The 22,021-nt window shown below is 43.7% G+C and overlaps 1 protein-coding gene across 2 annotated transcripts in view; it reads left to right on the top strand.

Annotated features, from left to right (window-relative positions):
- NEURL1 (neuralized E3 ubiquitin protein ligase 1) overlaps positions 1–21,126 on the top strand; it is a 413,365-nt gene extending 392,239 nt beyond the window's left edge. For both annotated transcript variants that reach the window (XM_069239472.1, XM_069239473.1), the window contains one exon: positions 18,206–21,126. In XM_069239472.1, coding sequence (XP_069095573.1) covers positions 18,206–18,447 — 242 coding nt within the window. In that variant the 3' untranslated portion in view covers positions 18,448–21,126. The remainder of the gene's footprint in view (positions 1–18,205) is intronic.
- Positions 21,127–22,021: the final 895 nt, after the last annotated feature.

Raw genomic sequence — 22,021 nt, 5'->3', positions numbered from 1 at the left:
TACACAAATGACCCCTTGCTGAATTGAAAATTTTGTCTACTTTTCAGAAATGTTTAGCATTCTGGGATCCAGCATTGGTTTCTCACCCATTTTGGTCACTAACTGGAAGGAGGCTGAAAGCACAAAAAATAGTAAAAATGGGGTATGTCCCAGTAAAATGTCAAAATTGTATTGAAAAATTGGGTGTTCCAATTCAAGTCTGCCTGTTCCTGAAAGCTGGGAAGATGGTGATCTTACCACCGCAAACCCTTTGTTGAGGCCATTTTCAGGGGAAAAACCACAAGCCGCCTTCTGCAGCCCTTTTTCCAGTTTTTTTTTTTTAAAACAAAGTTTTCACTGTATTTTGGCTAATTTCCTGGTCTCCTTCAGGGGAACCCACAAAGTCTGGGTACCTCTAGAATCCCTAGGATGTTGGAAAAAAAGGATGCAAATATGGCGTGGGTAGCTTATGTGAACAAAAAGTTATGAGGGCCTAAGCGCGAATTGCCCCAAATAGCCAAAAAAAGGCTCAGCACAGGAGGGGAAAAGGCCTGGCAGCGAAGGGGTTAAAAATGTATAGGTTTGCTAGGTTTCCCGAGGTGCTGCTAGAGGCCAAAATCCACAGCTAGGCACTTTGCAAAACACAGGTCCGTTTTCTTTGGGAAAATGGGATGTGTCCATGTTGTGTTTTGGGGCATTTCCTGTTGCGGGCACTAGACCTACCCACACAAGTGAGGTACCATTTTTATCGGGAGACTTGGGGGAACACAAAATTGAAGGACAAGTGCTATTGCCCCTTGTCTTTCTCTAAATTTTTTCCATCGAAATGTAGACACTGTATAAAAAAGACATCTATTTGAGAAATGCCCTGTAATTCACATACTAGTATGGGGGCCCCGGAATTTAGAGTTGTGCAAATAACCACTGCTGCTCAACACCCTTATCCGTGCCCATTTTGGAAGTACAAAGGTTTCCTTGATACCTATTTTTCACTCTTTATACCGCACCAAATGAATTGCTGTATACCCGGTATTCAATGAAAACCCATTGCAAGGTGCAATTCCTTTATTGGCTCTGGGTACCTAAGGTTCTTGATTAACCTATAAGTCCTATATATCCCCGAAACCTGAAGATTCTACCAGATGTAATGGTATATTGCTTTAAAAAATCTGCCATAGCTGGAACAAGTTATAGATTAAAACGTGGACAGAAATGGCTCTTTTTTCACCTCAATTTGAATATTTTTTATTTTAGCTGTTACTTTCTGTATGAAAACCTTGAAGGGTCTACACAAATGACCCCTTGCTGAATTCAGAAATTCAGAATGCTGTCTACTGTTTAGAAATCTTTAGCTGTCTGGGATCCAGCATTGGTGTCACACCCATGTCTGGCAATAACTGGAAAAAAAGCTGAAAGCACAAAAAATAGTAAAAATGGGGTATGTCCCAGTAAAATGCCAAAATTGTGTTGAAAAATGTGGTTTTCTGATACAGATCTGCCTGTTCCTGAAAGCTGTGAAGTTAGTGATTTTAGCACTGCAAACCCTTTGTTGATGCCATTTTTTAAACAAACTTTTTGCTGTGTTTTGGCTAATTTTTTGGTATCCTCCAGGGGAACCCACAAACTCTGGGTACCTCTAGAATCCATAGGATGTTGGAAAAAAAGGACGCATATTTGGCGTGGGTAGCTTATGTGGACAAAAAGTTATGAGGGCCTAAACATGAACTGCCCCAAATAGCCAAAAAAAGACCTGGCACCTGAGGGGGAATAGGCCTGGCAGCGGGGTTGAAAACAAAATGTATTGGTCGTGGGGCAAGGTGAGAGCTAGTATCAAGAAGGAGGTATCCAAGATGTCAGATTTAGGGGTGATAGCCCTCCAACAGTCTGTGGTCCAACCCAGTTATGCTGGTGCCCAAGACTGCCCACTCACTCCCCAGCGACCACTCCAGAATTTAGGATCTGTGTGGACTACAGGGGACTCAATTCCATCACAAAGACTGCCACACACCCCACCCAAAAGCCCTTAAACGGTCCTTGGTCTAACCCAGTGGTGTTGGTCCTCAAGGCTACCCCTCCAGCTACCACCCCAGAGCTTGAGTTCTGTGTGGCCTACAGAGGGCTCAGTTCCGTCACTAAGACTGATGCTCCCCCATCCCCTAAGCTGATAAGCTCCTCGACAGGCTAGGCACTGCTAAGTTCCTAAGTACCTTTGATGTTACATCCAGGTACTAGTTGACTGCCCTGACTGAGGGGGCCAGAGAGTAGTAAGCGTTCTTGACTCCAGAGAGCCATTTCCAGTTTTGGGTGATGCCCTTTGGTTCAAATGCCTCTGCCAACTTCCTGAGGTGAGTGAGCAGGGTCCTGGGTGGGAAAGAGGCATTCTATGCTGCCTACCTAGACGACATAGCTATCTTCAGTTCCAGCTGGGTGCAGCACCTGTACCACTTCCAAGAGGTGCTTCATGCCCTGCTGCAGGTGGGCCCGATTATCAATGCTAGTAAGAGCCAGAGAGGGCAGGGTACTGTGGTATTCTGGGCCACATGATGGGCGGAAAGAAGGTGCAGCCCCTCCAGGCCAAAATTGAGACTATCCTGTTCTGGCAACCCTCCAAATCTCAAGCACAGGTGAGGGCCTTCCTGGGCCACAGTGGTTTTTAAAGGAGGTTTGTTCCATTGACCGAGCTAACTTGCAAGAAGCATTCCTAAATGGTGATCTAGACAGAGGCCAGTCACAAAGCCTTTGACTCCTCCAGGAGGCCCTGTGTAAAACAGCTGTACTCAATGCTCCTGACTTCTGCAAGGAATCTATTCTGCAAAGTGATGCTTCAGAGCATGGCATAGGGGCTGTCTTAACACAGTGAAATGAGGAGGGCATAGACCCACCTGTAGCCTTTGTCTGTAGGAGGCTACTTCCCCGGAACAGAAGTGGAGTGCTGTTGAGAGCAAGGTTTTTTTTTGTTGGCTGGGCACTGAGGAATGATACCATACCAGTTTGGGACTCACTTCCAGGTTGAGACAGACCACAGGCCCCTAAAATGCCTCATGCAAATGAGGTGTGAAAATCCCAAGCTGTTGAGGTAGACCATCTCCCTACAGGGAATGGACTTTAAAGTGGAACCGCCCTTGGTCTCTCCACATTCTTACGCCTTAGTGCAGAGAACTCCCAGGAGGTTGGGTGGTTTCCCCACTTTCATCGAGGGGCTGAATTGTCAGCCTTAGGTTGACCTTCCTACAACCTTTTTGGCGTACTGCTCCATCTTTTGATGATCTCAGTTTTGTTGGTGTTTGGACTCTGTGTACTTTCCCACTGCTAGCTTGTGCTAAGGTGAATGTGCTCCCTCCCTGAAATAAGGTAACACTGGATTACAACTACTTGGTACATTTAATTTACTTAGAAGCCCCTAGTAACGTGTTACTACATGTACCCAGGGCCTGTAAATTAAATGCTACTGGTGGGCCTGTAGCACCAATTGTGCCATCCACTTACGTAGCTTGTCAAATGTGTCTCAGGCATGTAACTGTAGCCTGTGTGTGCAGTTTTAAACTGCCAATTTCGACCAGTAAAAATAAATGTTTTGCCAGGCCTAAACCTTCACTTTGAAAACATGCAATCCTCCCCCAGGGTAGGCCCTAAATAGCCTACAGGGCAGAGTGCAGTGTAATTAAAAGGTTATACATATGGTTTTAAATTGTACCTGGCTTGGTAATGAAAAACTCCTAAATTTGTTATTCACTAATGCAAGGCCTACCTCTCCTGCAGGATAACATTGGGTTGCCTTATTATATTTAATAAGTGATAACTTTCAACTGAGGGGAATGTCGAGTTTGGTCTCTAAAGAATTATAATTTAAAACCCTCTTTAATGGTAAAGTTGGATTTTAAGTCACAATTCTGAAAATACAAATACCAATTTTAGAAAGTTGGAATGTACTTGTCCCAATCATTTGGTTCCTGCAGCCTGTATCCTGGGTAACATGACTAGGTGTAATGTCAGTTGGTCTTTGTATAGTGCTCCCACAGAGCCAGATAAATAGGGAATAGGTATTGGCAGGATGGGCCATCTCTTACTTGATAGGGAGGAGGGTCTGTCACCTATAACACTTGCATATCAATCAATCACTCAATCAGTAATTTCTAAAGCGCAGCTAATCGCCCAAAGGGTCTCAAGGCTCTGTTTGTGGGCATGCTGCCCAGTTAAAGAGCCAGGTCTTGAGGTCCTTCCTGAACTGCTTCAGTGATGCAGTCTGCCTGAGTTTCCGTGTCCGGGCTGCGAGATAGGAGAAGGATCTTCCTCCTGCTGTGCTTTTTGGATCTTGGGAACAGCTGTGAGGGTGAGCTGGGAAGAACAGAGTTGTCTGTTGGGTACTTAGAAACCCGAAGCAGTTGTTGAGGTATGCCGGTCCTATGTTGTGTAGTGTCTTGTAGGTGTGGATCAGGAGTTTGTATTTGATGCGCTTTTTGACTAGGAGCCAGTGTAGGTCTCTGAGGTGGAAGGAGATGTGGCTGTGTTGGGGGATGTTCAGGATGAGTCTGGCTTCTTTGTAGTCTTGATTGTAGTTTATTGGTGATGCCCGCATAGAGTGTGTTGCCTGAGTCCAGTTTGCTAGTGATGAATGCATGGGTGACTGTCTTCCTCGTATCAGAGGGGATCCACTTGAAAATCTTTCGAAGGAGTCGGGTGTGGAAGCATAATGACGAGATGATGTTGACTTGGCGGGTCATGGATAGAGAGAAGTCCAGGATGATGCCCTGATTGCTTGCGTGGTCCGTGGGAGCAGGAGCGTTTCTGAGTGCCGTGGGCCTCCAGGAGTCATTCCAGATGAAAGGGGTGGAGCCAATGACGAGGATCTCCGTCTTGTCCCAGTTGAGTTTGAGGCAGCTGGCTTCCATCCAGGCGGCAACTGCTCTCATCCCATTGTGTAAATTTCTCTTGGCTTTTTCAGGATCATCGGATAGGGAGAGGATCAGTTGGGTATCGTCTGCATAGGAGATTATGTTTAGTCCATGTTGTTTGATGATCTTGGTTAGCGGGGCCATGTAGATGTTGAAATGTGTCAGGCTGAGTAATGATCCTTGGGTCACTCCGCAGAATGTGTCTTTAGGTTCTAACATGAGCAGCAGTAGTCTGACACTCTGTGTTCTTCCAGTGAGGGAGGACCTGAATCATTCCAGTGCTTTATCGCAGATGCCAGCTTCGTGTAGTCTGGCGCAGAGGGTGTTGTGGGAGACGGTGTCAAACGCAGCAGAGAGGTTGAGGAGGATGAATGTGGCCATACCTCAGTGGGCTACTGTGGTGGCTTCTGGATCCGGAATGGGATAGGTCTAGGATTTGGTGTGTCTTGAGGCATTCGCTGAGTTGCTGGTTGACAGCCTTTTCCATTACTTTGGCTGAGAAAGGGAGCAGAGAGATAGTTCTGTATTTTTTCAGCTCCCTTGGGTCGGCAGTGGGTTTCTTGAGCAGCGGTTTATCTCGGTGTGCTTCTAGTGTAATGGTAAGGTGGCGGTCTTGAAGGATTGGTTGATAGTTCGGCACAGCTCAGGAGCTATGGTGGAGCTGGCCAGGTTGAAGATATGATGAGGGTACGTATCCGAGAGTGCTCTCGAGTGGATGAAGTTCATGAGTCTTTGGGTGTTATATTTGGGGATGAGCGTCCAGGAGTTCAGGATCTGGTGTGGTGCTGGGTCCGTGGTGGTGTTTGTGGGCGGTGCAGGAGAGTTTTCGTTCTTGAAGCCTTCATAAATGTCCTGGATTTTTCGGTGGAAAAAGGTGGCGAGGTCTTGAGAGAGAGGGATCGATGAGGAGTCTGTCTAGGGTTTTGTTCAGGGGTTTGTGAACTCTTCGACGATGGCGAAGAGCTCTTTGCTGCTGTGAGCACTGGTGCTGAGGCGTACTTGAGTGGCAGCTTTTTTGGCAGCTCTGATGTTCTGGTGATGCGCAGTGACTGCGTTCTTGTAGGCTATGCAGTCTTCGGTTGATTTGCTGTTCCTCCATTTCCGTTTCAGTCATCTGCAGAAGTGTTTGGATTCTTGTAGGTCTGCCGTAAACCATTTAGGTGTTTTGCTATGTCGGTTTCCTGGTGTTTTCCTTAAAGGGGCTACGTTGTTGGCGTATTCCGATAACCAGTGGTGTAAATTTTGTGTGGCTTCATTAGTGTCCGCTGCATCCAGTGGAGGGGAGTGGCTGAGAGCTTTGGTGAGTTGTGCTTCTGTAACTTTGCCCCAACGTCTGCCCTGGGGGCAGGGGACATATTGGCGTGTAGTGTTCTTTGTGAAGCTAAAGTGGATGCACCAGTGGTTTTCAGAGGTGTGAGATATGGTGATGTTGTTCCCTGCTGAGAAGATGGGGGTGAGGATGTGTCCTGCCCTGTGGGAGGGGACATTGGTAAGTTGTTTGAGGCCGAATATTGCGAAGATGTCCAAGAGGTTTGTGGCGCTGGGGTCATTGTGGATATCAAGGTGTAAGTTGAGGTCGCCGAGTAGGATGTAGTCAGAGGAGGTGAGCGTTTGGGGGGCTGAGATCAGCAAAGTCTTCGCAGAATTGAGGTCAGGGTCCCGCGGCCTGTAGATGAGTGTGCCACGGAGGGAAGAGTTGGGGTTGGTCTGATCTGGAAGGTTAGGTGTTTATGGGTTAGTGAGACTGTGAGTCATTGCTAGTTGTGAGGCGGAGGGTGTTCTTGTAGACTGTGGCAATGCCTCTGCCAGTCAGGTTGGCTCTATCCTTGTGGATGATTTTGTCCGGTATGGTCGTGGCGATGTCTGGGTTCGAGGTGGGTGTGATCCATTTCTTCGTGAAGAAGGCGACATCTGGGGTGGTCGAGTCAAGGAGATCCCAGACTTCTAGTGCATGCTTGACAAAGGAGCGTGTGTTGAGGAGTATGCACTTGAGGTGGTCATCCATGTTTGGTACGGGATCGTGTGGTAGTCCTTTGAAGGTGCGGGAGCATGCGCGGCACAAAAAAAGTCCATGAGTGTTCCTACGGTCAGCTAGGTGGCAGGCTAAGGATCTTCCCGGTTTGAGGATGTGTAGTGTGTTGGAGTTGAACCAGCCGTTGGAGCGAGGACCAGCTGTGCGCGGCCACCATTAAAAAGGGGAGAGAGGCAGGGGGTCCGGTCAGCTGGGAGGTGGGAAAAGCGCTTTGCAAGGAGGGAGGCAGGGGCAGCAATGGCGCGGGGAAAACGCAGGGAGAGTGAAGGGAGAGAGAAATAGACAAGAAGGAAAGAGAATCAAAATGGAATAAAAGACAGAAAAATAACTACTAGACCATCAGGGATGATGCTCAGGCGGGAGCCTGCGGTTGGAGGTGGGCCTCGAACTGAGAGTCAGGCAGGCTCTAAGTTCGCTTGAGGCAGAGGCAGCTGCAGCAACAGGTGGAGCTGCACAGGAGTGCAACAGATGCTGGCAGGAGGTCAGAGGAGTCGCCCTCTCAGTGTTCAGTGGGCGCCACTAAGAAGGGGAGGGAGAAGGTTGGTCCGGTCAGCTGGGAGGGTGCGAAAAACACTTTGCAGGGAGGGAGGGGAGTGAGACCGTATAGGCAGCAGTGGCAAGGGAAAATGAAGGGAAAGTGAAGTGAGAGAGAAAGAGACAAGAAGAAAAGAAAATCAAAATGGAATAAAAGCCAGAAAAATAAAACAGAAGTAAAAAACAGTAAATCAGAAGTAAAAGCAGGAGTAAAGAGAGACAGAAGATGCTTACATGCAGATTGCCACTAGGCCACCAGGGATGAGGCGCAGGTGGGGGCCTGCGGGTGGAGATGGGCCTCGAACTGAGAGTCAGGCAGGCTCTCTATTCACTGGAGGCAGAGGTAGCAGCAACAGATGGAGCTGAGCAGAGGAGGGCAACAGATGTTGACCAGGAGTTCGCAAAGGCTCTGCCTCAGCACATTCACAAATGGTTTCACACTAGTCTTTTGTGCCCCCAGACAAACTTGGGTCAAAACAGGAAAGCAGGAAATGTCAAACACCTTTGAAGTTCGAAACCTCCAGAACCTTGACTTAGAAGGGCTGCTGTGCCCGCTCTGCTGCAAGGACTGGTTATCTGCTGCCATGCAGCCTGAGTGAAACAAACTGGACCTGCATCTTGAACTCAGATTCATCAAATTGAATCCAAAGGTTAGTTGGGTGGCCTCCTGTTCAGAGCCTAAGGTACACAGAAGGCTTCAACCACCATGAACCTAGCGCCTGGACTCTGTCTGCTGTGAGTCTTGCCCCCCAAGTGGTGCCACCCCAGGCCTGGTCCCTTGGAAGTGAGCCTGAAAGTGCTCTGCCCACACATCTGTGGTCTCTAGGGCAGAAATGGCACAGAGCGATGCATCTTCTCACAGCTCTGCATTGGACCCGCGGCAAGACATCGCACCTTTGCTCGCATTCCCAACGCAGGACTTCGCATTGCTAACCTTTGTTGACAGCATCCTCTATGACAATGCTGGACTTTGCATTGCAACCGCCACTGTGCGATGCATTCCTGACGCAGGACCTCGCATCGCAGCCTTTAGCTCTTCTGAACTGCCACTGCATGACGCATCCTTGATGCAGGATCTCATAATGCTCTGGAATCCGGACTTAAGGTACTTTATTCAACAGGCCTATCTTGGCCCATGTATCTGGCCTGCTCTCTATTGCGGTCAGCATAAACTTGTGACTTTGTCCCAGTCCAACGCAAGCAGATAACCACAGTTGGTGCTTTATGTTTCCAAGCACTGGTTTTACTTAAATCTTTAATAATGCCATATCCCTTGTTTCTACTAATTAGAGTTTTGGTCTCAGATAACTTACTACATTTTACTCTATTTTTCTAAGTTGGTGTGGGTTTTTTCGTGTGTAGTGTTTTCACTTTATTACTGTTTCAAGAGCAAAATAAATACTTTACACAAAGCCTCTAAGTTAAGCCTGACTGTTTTTGTGCCATGCATTCAGAGGACCAAGTACAGGTTAACTTGGTGTTTACTTGTTTTTCAATCTGACACAAATTGTGATTGCTGCTTGAGTAGGGTCTCACCCCCCCCTTAACCAGTAACCCAATTTTCTCCCTCATAATCACTTTCGTTTTTAGCCAGGCATGTGTTATTTCTTTTTGCTGAATCCTTTTTATCTCCCAAAGACTGACGTGTGAGTAATGGCTCACCATGTCAGTCAAGTGGAAAGGCTTTACTTCAATGAAGAGACTCTTGCAACTTCAAATGTTTCTAGTTTGGTCTTCTGCTGACTGGTAAATACTTATGACTCAGAACATGACTTCAGGCTTGTTAGCGAAAACAAGCTGACCCTCAGAATATAGGCGATAACAATTTCTATCGCTGTTTCATGAGACTTTTAGACATAAATTAGGTGTAGTGACCCTGAATAGTCCAACTGCTACACTTAAAAATGTTACAGAAAACTGGACACTGTCTTTAGAATAATATGTAGAAAATATGTAAAATGACCTGCAAATCAACATTATACCTATGCACAAACTAAACAGGGGCAGACCAAATCATGTAGCTAGAAAAGACAAATAATGTGCTATAATGTCGCACATTCTGTGATAGCATTACTTTGTTATTTTTGCACATGTTAACACCGTGCAAAAGTTTCACCTCTTCTTGTATATTCCGAAATACAGGTATGAACAACTAAAAGTCGAGTTTTGCCATGGGCATTCCACTGCACACCAGCACGTATCACTGCAATATTAGTAACATTTGATCCTTTTGAGCTAGAAGCAAAATGTGTATTTTGTTAAAATATGCAGATTATACAGCACATGATAGATTGCGTCACATGCAGCAAATTCATAGTTATGTGGAATATAGCACGTCGCAGAATCACTTAATTCCAGTGTCCCTGATTATACCCCAACTGTGACAAAATTGTAAGACTTAATTCAGTTCTCAAAGATTTCTGAAACAAGAAATGTAATACTTAATGTATAAACCAAATAAAAAATAGTCTGTTGATTTGTATTACCCCTACAGACCTGTTTCCAATGGGGACCAAAATAGACACCTATGCCTACGAAACGAACAATGTATGTAAACACTGAATATAAAAAATCTGTAGTGAGAAAGTGCACCAGTCACCAACGTGATTTTGTTTTCTTTGTTGTTTTTATAATAAAGATACTACCTGGACTTACACGAGAAATCCAGTACCGCTTGCTTTATATATATATATATATATATATATATATATATATATATATATATTCTTGTTTTGGGCACTAAGTAGACCGTATACATTTCAACATGGGCACAGTTTAAATTCTACCTGCTTTTTTTGATTGATTCAAATGCAGTACTTTCTGCCTGATCTAATATTATAACTAAGTGAGTTTCACATGGATGTTTCTTTGTAGCTCTAGTATTGATACCCATGTTCACATTAACGTATGGGTTGCTCTTGTAATGTATTAGTTTCATTTGTATTTTAGCGCCAGCCCCTTGTTTATCGGTCAGCATTGTTCCAAGATCAGTTGAGCGCTTAACTCTAGCCGGCAATTCTGTTGAGTAGTATTGTGTAAGCAAAGTGTTATACAACACAGTAACTGCTTTTCTCGAGTTGCAGTGTGTTAGTATAGTTTTGAGGGGCAATGATGTGATTGGCTCAGAACGTCCCACCCCAGTTGGTGTTATACTCTAGGAAGCACGCTTCTGTTATCCCACCTGTGTCCCTCAAGTCTTGAATTGCCCTTAATTCTTCCTCATCCTAGAGGTCCTTGGTGAGTAACACCCCTGCCTCCGTCATAGGACGTGTGTTGCTCCACCGTGTAGAATCTCATATTGTGAGTAGTAACCAAATTGGTAGTTCGGGGAAGCATAAGGTGGGTGTACTATGTATGCCAGCATCCGCATGCGACAATCATTTGTCTACTTTCCGGAGTTCGTGGCTGGGTATTGCACAACAGCTAGGTTAGGATGTTTTTGCCATGCAACTTTCGTTTAACTTCCTCCCTCTCGGCATTTGGGGCAGTCCCTTCCCAGCACATCAGCTACTGCTGTTGTGCTATTGGTTAGTACGGCTCATAGTTGGGTTCTCCCAATTCTGCATCTGGTAAATGGAGCTGCGCTACCTGTCATGCAACTCTTTTCTTTCCTGGACCCCAAATCAAGTCTGTTCAGAATCCTTGAAGGCCATTGAGGAAGCGCTTGGGAAGCATAGATTGTAAAGCTGTGAAAAGATTCAGTAGTCGGGGAAGAACCAGCATTTTGGCTATGGCCACATGACACATGAGGGATAGCGGCAATGGGAGCCACAAGGGGAATGAACGATGTGCTGAATCTACTACTTTGTCCAGATTCCCTTCTATTAAATCAGCGCTCACAGTACTAAAAGTTCACCCACAAATATTTGAGTATATAAAATCGCCAAATGTGTTTGGTGGGCATCACACTCTCTCTGAGGTTCCAGAATCTGCTGGAGACGATACAAGCGGAATTTGGACTAATTCATTTTGAGGCCTTACATTTCTCTAAATTTATCAAGCTTCTCTATCAATGGCAGGAGGCACATTGGGCCATTCTGAAAGTAGATTAGTTCTTCGTCTGCATATATTGATACTGTATGCCATTTGTCAAATGCCGGTACACCCTACAGCTGGGCACTAGTTGCAACCTGCTGGCCAGAGGCGCTATTGCAAGTGTAAAAATGAGTGGGGACATCAAACAACCCTACCGGGTGCCTCTATGTATTTCAAATCTGTCTGATATTGTCAAGCCAGTCCTAACCCTCGCAATAGGAATTCTATATAGTGTCTTTACCCACTGCAGAAAGGCTCATCCCACTCTCAATCTCTACAGCACCACAAAAAGATACGTCCTGGCCTGGGTATCAAATGCTTTACCTGTATCCAGCAATACCACCAGACCAATATCCAGGTACCCGGGGTTCATCCCGATCAAGTTCAGCATTGGTGGTTGTGTTATGGTATAAAACCATTCTGGTCTGTTTGGACCGGGTTTCCTATTACTGCAGTAATCTATTTGCCAAAAGCTTCCCCAATATTTTATAGTCCAGGTTTAATAGCGAGAGTGGCTGGTATGACCTTAAATCCAACAATCAGGGCTTCTAAGAGGGATTCCGGGAGCATGCCACTGTCCTGTGCCTCTTTGTACAGTTTTAACAGGTGTGGGGTGAGGAGTGTGCTGTAGGTTGTGTAATATTCTATAGGGAAATCGTCAGTTTCCATTCTGTACTACCTGTGCTATGGCCTCAAATATCTCTTCCCCCTGTATGGGCTCATCCACTTCTGCTTGCTGGAGTGGATCAGTGCAAGTGAGGGGTATCTCTCACAGGAGGTCCCTTATTTGGTTGGTGCCTGTATACTTCTGCTCTGCATAGATAATTTTCTGCAAAGGTGGAATTAGTATCTGTTTGGGCATTATATATGTCCCTGTCAGTCGTATGAATAGCCATGCACCAGCGGTCTCTCTCCCCCCCTATTGGCGTGCTATGTGTTCTTGATAATCAAGTTTTGATAGTCTGGTAGCCAATTCAGTGTAAGTACGTCTACAGCCAAGCAAGGTGGCTCGCTTCCTTGGGCGGTGCACCTGCCACAAACTCCTAAGCGGCCTAACTCCTAACCTCAGTGGCCAGAAAAGCGTAGCCACTCTCATCTGTGGCACGTCTGCTGGATACTGCAGACTGGGACCTGAGTCACAGCTCATTGACAATGAAGTTGTTGAAAGGCAGGAAATTCCTCTGGATCTTTCGGGGAGGAGCTGCACCCAGTGGGGATATGGCCTCCTGGGCAGCAGACGCTAGATGTTTTAGGATACACTCGGGCTTGGGACGGAGCTCAAAGAAGCACCTCTGCACCAGCTACTATCTTGCCCATGCCCCTGTTGGAATATGCTCATTTAACATTTCAGAAGCCATGAACAACATGCTGTTTGCCCATCTCAGTGTGTGATTCAAACCCTGGCCAGCTGGGTGGGAGGATTGAGCTTCGCTACCCCCAAAGGCTTGCATAGCTCATATTTTCAACTTGAAGATGTCAGTCGAACGCAGTCCTCAGAGCTCCACTGTTTAGCGGCTTATCTTGGATATTACATATGTTTTTGGTGAGTTTCTCCCTGATTTTTCAGCTATCAGCCTCTCCAGTTGAAGATAAGCTTTTATACTCCAAAACTCCTGATGTCCCTCAATGAAAAGAAGCTGCCTGTTCTCATACTTCTGGATCTGTCAGAAGACAATACAATAAACTGCACCAAACATGTTGGTAGAAAGACTTAAGGAATTGTGAAAAATTCTGGATCAGATAAGATCCTTCCTATCCAATTGCTACTATCAAATTTGAATAAGACCAGTGGGATCAATCAGTAGCCTGTGGAGTACCATATATTTCATTAGTGTCATCAGGTGAACATACAAAGGTACATTGATAATACTCAAATTCTCTTCCAAGTGGGAAACAGATCTACTAACCTGGTCAATATCTCCATTATCTGGGCCATTTATTCCACTGGGTGAAGGATGGCTTCCTTTGTCTGAATAGAAGAAAGGCCTATATCTTTGGTGTTAGGCAGAACAGAAAGTAAGGCTATATCTGTTGATTGGCCTCCCATCCTTAAGTACGTCACCTCCCACTGCTGTGGAATAAAGTAACTTTAGAGCAGGGGTCTCCAACCTTTTTTGTAGTGCGAGCTACATCTTATCAGTGAAAATCATTGTGAGCTACTGAAGGCTAAGCAATTCGCATATTGTTACCAGACACCCCCATGCCCAGCTTCATTGACTTTAAGCGTAATGTAAGCCAGTGGGAGCAAGATGCCTGCTGTGTATAAAGACAACACTTTGAAATCGGAGAAAATTAATCTGAAGAGTTACTTTAAATTTATATGGATTCTATAAAACTCATCATTTAAATGTTCTCACATTCACAGACAGCAAGCTTCTTGCTCTCAGTAACCTGTAGACATGGTGCCTTATTTATAACAGAAAAATACAGTCATTTGTTTAAATGGAGGCCTTTAAAGTGAAGAAACATGCTTCATAAAACATTAGGACATAACACTCAATTGAAAGTGGGGCAAAAACATTAGGACAGTGTTTCATGGAAATATTTTTCTTCACTTTACATTTCTCCCATTTTAAAAAATGACTATTTCTCACCTACAGATATTGCACAGCGTCGAATGGCCATTGTTAGCAAAAGGCCTGCTGTTTGTAAATGCAACACTTTGAAATGTTAGAAAATGAACAGTTAACATAATCACTAAGGTAACTTCTCATTTTAATTTTCTCCCATTTAATTGCAATAACAAACATCATTTTGTTCTACACCCCAATATTTAGTTCGCAAGAACTTTTATTTAGGAGTTAAATGCCTCAGTGCTTCAGTTCTTCACCTCTATGCACTAACCTGGGTCATAAATCTGACTGACCACTGTTCATTCTCAGGCCCTGCTATCTACAGCCTGATGATAATAATGTGAAATGCACATATCCTTCCCTTAGCTTTAAAAGGAAAATATGACTCTGTGCTTAGTTGAAAATTATCTCAAGGCTGTGAGGTACTCTGAAAGTGTCTGTGAACTCAGACACCTACTTTAGAGTAATTAATTTTTTGTAGCGCCTTCCTTCAATCTCCAAATGAATTTAGTGGTCAAGCAAATCAACTTTCAACTATCCCTTCTCCCAAAAATTCTTTCACTCCCCCATTTATTGCTGGCAAGAGCCTGGTGATGGCAATATTAGAAAACTACAAAATAGTGTCTACAGGACTCGCAAAAAAACTTATTGTCAGAATGAAAAGATCCGAAAAAAGCAGGCAGATGAACTGTGCCTGAACATGAAAAGGCAGGGCCGCATAATGACAACTTCAGACGCACTAGAGGCTCCCAATGGATGCTAAGATTATGTTTACACTATATTGCACCATCCAAAGGTCCTACAGGGGGCTGTTGGCCGATGCCAATGGTAGGTTGACTATCTGCAATATGTGCTCTCAGGAGCCTCGTTTCTGGACAGAAATGCTACGAGCTGAACTGCAAGAGCCTCCGGAGTCTGCACCTCCTGTGTAACAAAGTACAGGACAGTGTATCTGGATCTCATATCTCTGGTGCCTCCCTTACCTCCTGAGTTTGCATCTTCTGTTCCTCCTATTCCAACAATCCTTCTCTTGGATGTGCTGGAGAAGAATTGCAGTGATTACAATGGAGATCCTGGTAATTTAGAAAATAAGAAATGTCCCTGTCACCTGAAAAAGTTATAGAGGTTTGTGATTGCCAAACACATAAAATCTTTTTGACTGAAATCGAAACAGAGCAGCCACTGATTTGTTCACCAGCTCACTTACAGGTCCCCACAGGCTAACTTGTAACCACTAAGGTTAATAATAAGTGCCCTAATTATGCGTCCATTACAATCGGAAATTCAGGTTCTTTGGTGGTTAGCTTTCCCATGGGTTGGTCAGTAGACATTTTCCACTCCTTTACTCTAATGTGAAAGCTCCATAGAACATAAAAGAGGTGCGGGATAAACAGCAATGTAGCCTTGATTCAGATAACCTCATTATGGCCCGGTCATTGCTGCTTCTTGGATTTGGTAAACCTACCATGGAAATGGATTGACCTACCATGGAAATGAGTTGTTTGTCCCTCCTTCAGCCAAAGAAACCATTCTGCATTGACTAAAAAATGGGTGCAGATGTGGAGTACTGCATTAGCTTACCAAACAACACAATTCCTTTTCGTGAGATGGATCAGGTCATAAACTAGAAACCAAAGATACCTCATGTGACCATTGATCACTTTTTACACTTTTATGGCCTTGAGGATGAAGTTGCCATTTCCATTCAGAGTGGAAACACTTAGGGCCATATTTATGAGGCCCTTATGCCACTGTTGCATCACTTTTTGGAATGCAACAGCGACACAAAAAAATAACTCATATTTATGAGGCTGCGTAAAGCCACATTTGAATAGCCTCATAAATATCGAGGAATGCAAGGCAACACAAATCCATGTGTTGCCCTACTCTGCGCTTGGGAGGTGTTCAGTGGACATTGAGGTGGGTGTTCACACACAACACCCATAGATTTTGACACTTCTCTAGATTTACAAGACCTTGTAAACCTGGGGGTGTGCCAAAACCTCACGCCTCCCCAGAGGAGGCACAACAAGGAGAAATATCACTATTTTTCCACGTTTTTCCTCTTACTGTGTGTGATGCATCATGCAGCACACACAGAAAGAAGGAAAAAGCCTCCCAGGATTTTTTTTGTGCAGGAAGGTTCCGCTTGCATGCAATGCAGGCACCTTTGCACCAAGGTGCAAGGGTGCCTGTTTTGATGTCAGGGTGCCGAAAGTGCTCCAGGCCAAGGGGAAAATGACAGAAATGCAGTGTATTCCATAAATATAATGCATTGCTGCCCTTTATCTGTGACACAGGGCAGCACAGCAAGGTAACTTGCTTTGCTGCTCTGCGCTACAAAACCATAAATATGCCTCTTATTATTTATTTCACAGCTCCGTATTCTATGGCTAAAATCCCTTGTGTAGCTCAAACCTCACACACCAATCACCTGAGAGTGAAGTGAGCAGGGATCTGTGCTGAAGTATGTTAGCTGGAGATTGACATTTGTAACTTCAAGGCTTTATTGTAAAACACATCTAAATCACATCGTTTAGTTTTGGTTTTATTTCAATTTTGCTCTTGTTTACAACTTTTAGAGCTAAAGAAAATGCTTATTTTAGAAGGCAGCAGACCTCATATAGTCTCAGGAAGTGATACCTTTTATTTGACCATCAAAATAAGTATATGTGGAAGGCACGTAATATGTGGGCCTCCCAGTTTTCTTTCCCCAGTGCCCAACTATCAGGTTAGCCAAAACACTTCGATGTCTGAAAACTGACGGATGGAACGAGGAAGATCTACCTACCCATGGGCGATTCATGGAAAGGACAAAACGAGACCTCTTTCTTCTTTTGTAATCTTCTGAATGCATGGATGGGTTTCGTCCAGTTTACAGTTCACATTAATACTTTGACTGATCAACCAGAGCTTGATAATGTCAGGAAACAACTAATGACATTACTGTTTAGACTAGAGAAATGTTCCTTATTTTTAAGTTTTTAGTTCATCTTAGCCTACACCCTCCCCAGGAGCTTTTTTGTACTCGTCACCATTGAACGTTGGTATAAGTGCGCGCTTTAGAAATACTCCAAACATAAACCTAATCAGAAACTGGAAACTGTGAAGTGGTGACTGATGGTAAAATGCATTACATATATTCTCACAACTTAAAACGGTATGTTCCCTATAATACCTACCAGTGAGGTACATCATTTTAGTACACCTTTGTGATTGTTTCCCCTCTTTCACCAAGCTCCAGAATAAGACAGAATAAAATAGTAACTAGGATTGGCTGAAATTATTTGCCAAACCTGCGAAGTAGCGCAAGTTCAGGGAACTTCTCACTTTATTAAGAGATATGAAGTTCCCCGAAATTGTCGGAGGCCAACATAATTTAATTTTTCCCACGAACTCCTTATCGCCGACGTCCCGAGCAACGTGGACACGATATAAGACGGCAGAGAGTATTGTTTGCCGGTTATCAGCTGAATTGCAGCTGAGAAACCCAACAGTCGATGCATCGTTATGTCTTTCCCTCGTGGCTGGAAGGTCCTCCCTGGATCACTGTGTAAAGTAGACAGAGGATGGACCATTAGAACAAATGATGAGCAGTCTCACGAACTTTTAATCTGCAGCACTGGGTTCCTTTTTTGACTCAGATTGTTTTTTTAGGCCCCATCTGCTTCACAGCTGGCAAAGCAAACATAGTTTTAAAAATTGTAAGGTTGCAGAAGGACTTGGGCCCTTTGCTCACCCTTAGCATCATGCAGACAATACCATAAATTCTATAAGAGGCGTAGGATCAGCCATCGGCCGCTGTTGCTTGTAGTTATACGAGACTGGGATGGCATCCCACAGGCAGTGGTGTGCCAGAAGCCTGAACTAACATTGTGCATCTGGGCTAGATGCATACTGACAAAAGAAAGCACCCTTATTACTAATGATACATATGCAATGCTTATCTGTCACATCCGCACACAGATGGAAGCGCATTAGTTGTAACTTCTCATGCAAGTAGAGAATGTGTTCAATAAGTCAAGGATTTATAAATCAGGAAAAAGTGACAAAAGCATTATTTGTTTAGCCTGACATATTGTTAAACTTGTTTTGAAAGCAGTAAGTGTTAAATGGAATTATGCTTTCTATGACAAATAAGAATTTTAATTGCCTTTTAGGAACTGCTCCGAATTCTCCTGTGAGCGTGCTAGAGTCTCCTGTCTCTCTGCCCATCACACGGAACTGGGGCGACGAATGCACCATCTGCTATGAGAACATGGTGGACACGGTCATCTACTCCTGTGGACACATGTGTCTCTGCTATACCTGCGGGCAGAAACTGAAGAAGATGGACAATGCCTGCTGTCCCATATGTAGACGAGCCATCAAGGATATCATCAAAACCTATAGGAGCTCCTAGAACTTAGTCCAGCGCTCACCTACGAAAGCAGCCTTTCTAAAACGCCAGTCACCTCCGACTGATGTCTGTTGGCAGTGAAACTCCAAACAACATCCAGGATCGCTAGGCTGCAGCATTTGTGACTGGTCAATTCGGTGCTGAAGCCCTTGGCTACTGGACCCCGGAACATTGTTGGGAGTCTTGGATGACGAGTACCTTGTGTTCCATCTCCTTTCATTGTACTTGAACATTAAAAATGAGCTCTCTGCCACTTGTGTTCAGTACCAACAAATTCTTATGAATTTCGTGATTGGTAGCAAACATGGAGCCACATGAAGTGTGCACCACAGGGGTGAAGGGAGGCTGGCTAGATTCCTGAGAGGTGAGGGTTTCAGAATTTTCAAAGAGGGCATTTTTAAAGTAGATAATGAAAAGAAGTTCACATGCAACCACATCCTTTTTTGCTGAATTGTGGTACTTTTGTAGGTCTTTTTGTATATTTGTTAAAGATTTTTTTTTTTTTTACAAAAAAAAAATCAATATGAAACCTAGATTTTATGGGACTGATTTGGCAGCAAAAAAGACAAGAAGAAAGGTTGTTAATTTTATAAACCTCATGCATAACAAACAAAGCACTCCCAGCTGGATATTTTTAGGCAACGTCTTCAACCTAGGGAGGGGCTGTGTGAACGATCCATCCAGTAAAAAGAAACCCGATTTTTACCTAATTCTTCATCACCAACAATAAGGTTTCTAGAATGCCTGCGTAATTTGTCTTGTTGGGTTTTGCAACATCATTTTGAAAATGGTTTCTCTATAATTTGTTTAACTTTGCATTGTGCTACTTGTGACAGTTGATACAAAACTGGGAATTATAGGATTGTGATTGGTAACTGATAAATTGTATGTTTAGAACACAGATCATCCTGCCATTACCCGGCCCTAATTTTCATTTTTCACATTTTATCAGGGTGCACACCATTAAAAACTGGATTTCTTCTATCAGCCTCATGTAGAGTTTTTTGGTGGTCCCTACCACCAAATGTATTTAGTGAGTGCAGCTGAACCTCCCCAGTGGTCTTAGCTCATAACATCCACTGTCACAGATAAGGCTATTCTTTATGAACCATGGATGAGTGGCACAGGAAGTTTCTTATTGCATAAGGCAAGGCGGAAATTTAGTCTTTCTTCCATTTTGGACTTCATATAGGCCCTCCTATGAATAGCTTATTTCACATTCCACCCTGTGCTGGATGCTGGTGAGCCCAGTACCTACCTGTTGATGATGTGTAGTTTGGTGCACCTACCACTGTGGCAACATTGACGGTAAGCATTACATTGGCTCTACTTTCATAGGTTCAAGCGGGTGAATACTGTTAATTTAAGTTCTCCCAAACTAATCAAGACCCAGCTGCCTCATCAGATTCCACACAGTGGCACAATCTCTGTTGCAGATATTAGAAATGGACCCAAATAGATGCATTTTGCCAGAAAGCAACAGCGTTCTGATGAATTTTCCTTGTCACCAAGAGTGACACAAGGCGGCCATAGATAACATCTCAAAGTAGGCTTAACATTCAGTCTTCAAAAATCATCCTTGGCTTTGCTTCATCCCTGCTCCCTCCACTAGAGTGCGTGATGCCCCCCTGACGACAGTGTTCCCCCATGTTCTGCAGTTGGTGAAATTGATGAGAGCTGTCTATGTCAGCTGAAATTCTAAATGGCACTGTCAACGATTGTGTTATCCTTGCTGTTTCTTTTTCTCTACCCAAAACCTTTTTTCCTATCCTCGCCCCACAATTTCTGAAATAGAAGCATTGCTCTTCTGATCGGTACTTAAGTTTAGAAACCTAAACTGGTCCATTTGAACCCGTCTCTTTTTTGGTGGTTGTAGCTTTCTCTTTAAGAAAATAATGTGAAATTGTGAGTTTGTTATATTATCATGAAATGAATGTTAAAAAAAACTTTTTTAGTGTTTTCATCATACAACAAACTAATGTGTCTTAATTATAATTGAAACCTCTCGCTCTTTTATTTTATGTTTTTTTACTTGTTCAGACTCCGGAAAGATGCAAGGTTGAATTCTGTTTTAGCTGTTCATAGTATCCCTTGAAACGGAGTCCGGTGGTTCTTTCTAATAGCTTGGACAAATGTGTGTTGTGTATTTAAATCATTAGATGGCGACCTAATGTAACAACGCGGCCGTTCATCACTATTTGTTATTCAATGTAATTGCATTTTAAACAGTTCGGAAATCCAGAATAATTTCATGTTTTGCGGTTAATGTGCATCAGACACGCACGACGCAGTTTTGAAAAGAGCTGCACGTTACTTATTTCAAAGCATGCTCTCTGTCTTTGGAATAAACGCCCACGCACAGTAAGCATACTCGCCTTCCACTGAAATACATGCTCCGAATTACAAAATGTAATGGCAGTCCGAGAAAGATTCATATTCTACAGTGTGTCCCGAGAGGTTTCTTCTCTGGTTAAAAAAAACAAACAAAAAACAATCATAAATTTGACGGTAGAAGTAGACAAACACGAAGTCCAATTACAAACAAAGAAATGCCACTTCACATCGGGCCTTCTGGAATTATGAGGCAATATAGGGCAAAGTTATGTGGCATGGCAGAGTGAAATAAATTGCAAGAAAAAGAAAATAAATTAATACTACAATAAACTAAGCTCCACTCAACATAAAAAAAACAACTTATTATCCGATTTGTTCTATTGCACAAGTCTGTGTCACTATTGCTTAGCTGTGTTTGGCATCTTAACACTATGCTACAACAGCGCAAAAGGCTTTCCAGTGCTCTATCCCCTGTGTAAAATAATTAGTGTAGCACTTATGCAATGCTGCGCCCAGTAAAACACAAACCAACCTTCAGGTAAACGTTACATGCACTAAAAGATATTCCTCTTCTGTGTTTCTCTGCTTTGTCCTAAAGTGCTGTCTTGGAGTCCAGGATCCAGCCATTTTTTTGTTCAATTCGACTTTTGGAAACAGACTTTTCTGACAAAAGGCAATTGACAGAAGCGTATTCTGCGTTATGCATTTATTTAGTATATAATTATCTCCGTGGAAATAAATTTAAAACTGAAGCAATCAGAACTTAACTCCTCTAGCAGTAAATTCCATCCTCATCCCCTGAAATGCTAGATGTTTGGGGCTCTTTTACTCTTGGTGTGTCCTCTTGAAATAACTTCTGCTTTGAGGATATAAGGAGGTAAACGTGAATCGGAATTAACAGTGGAGCAAGCATTTTCATGACAAAAAATGAAATAATGTATCTACTCAATTTTGAAATATTGAAATATGTTGAGTCCTTGTTTCCTGTGGTAGACTAAAGCAAATATACGGTATACTTTGGGAATATCTGTAGCATGTCTTTGAAGTATACACCTATGTAGTTCCAGAGTACACCAACGAGATGAAAGCTTGACCAGCTATTTTTTTTATAAAGTGTCAGGAATTGCATTGCAGTTTGTGTCGGAATTTGCAGATTTTAGTGCATTTGGTGGATCTTGTGGCAAATACAGCACTTTGGCTAGATGCGGAAAACGCAGCTACATTGCATATTGTTAGAGATACT

This window comes from Pleurodeles waltl, chromosome 6 (genome assembly GCF_031143425.1).
Source record: "Pleurodeles waltl isolate 20211129_DDA chromosome 6, aPleWal1.hap1.20221129, whole genome shotgun sequence".
In the NCBI taxonomy this organism is placed as follows: domain Eukaryota; kingdom Metazoa; phylum Chordata; class Amphibia; order Caudata; family Salamandridae; genus Pleurodeles; species Pleurodeles waltl.
Note: the sequence above shows the minus strand (reverse complement) of the source record. Positions and strands in the feature narration are given on the sequence as shown.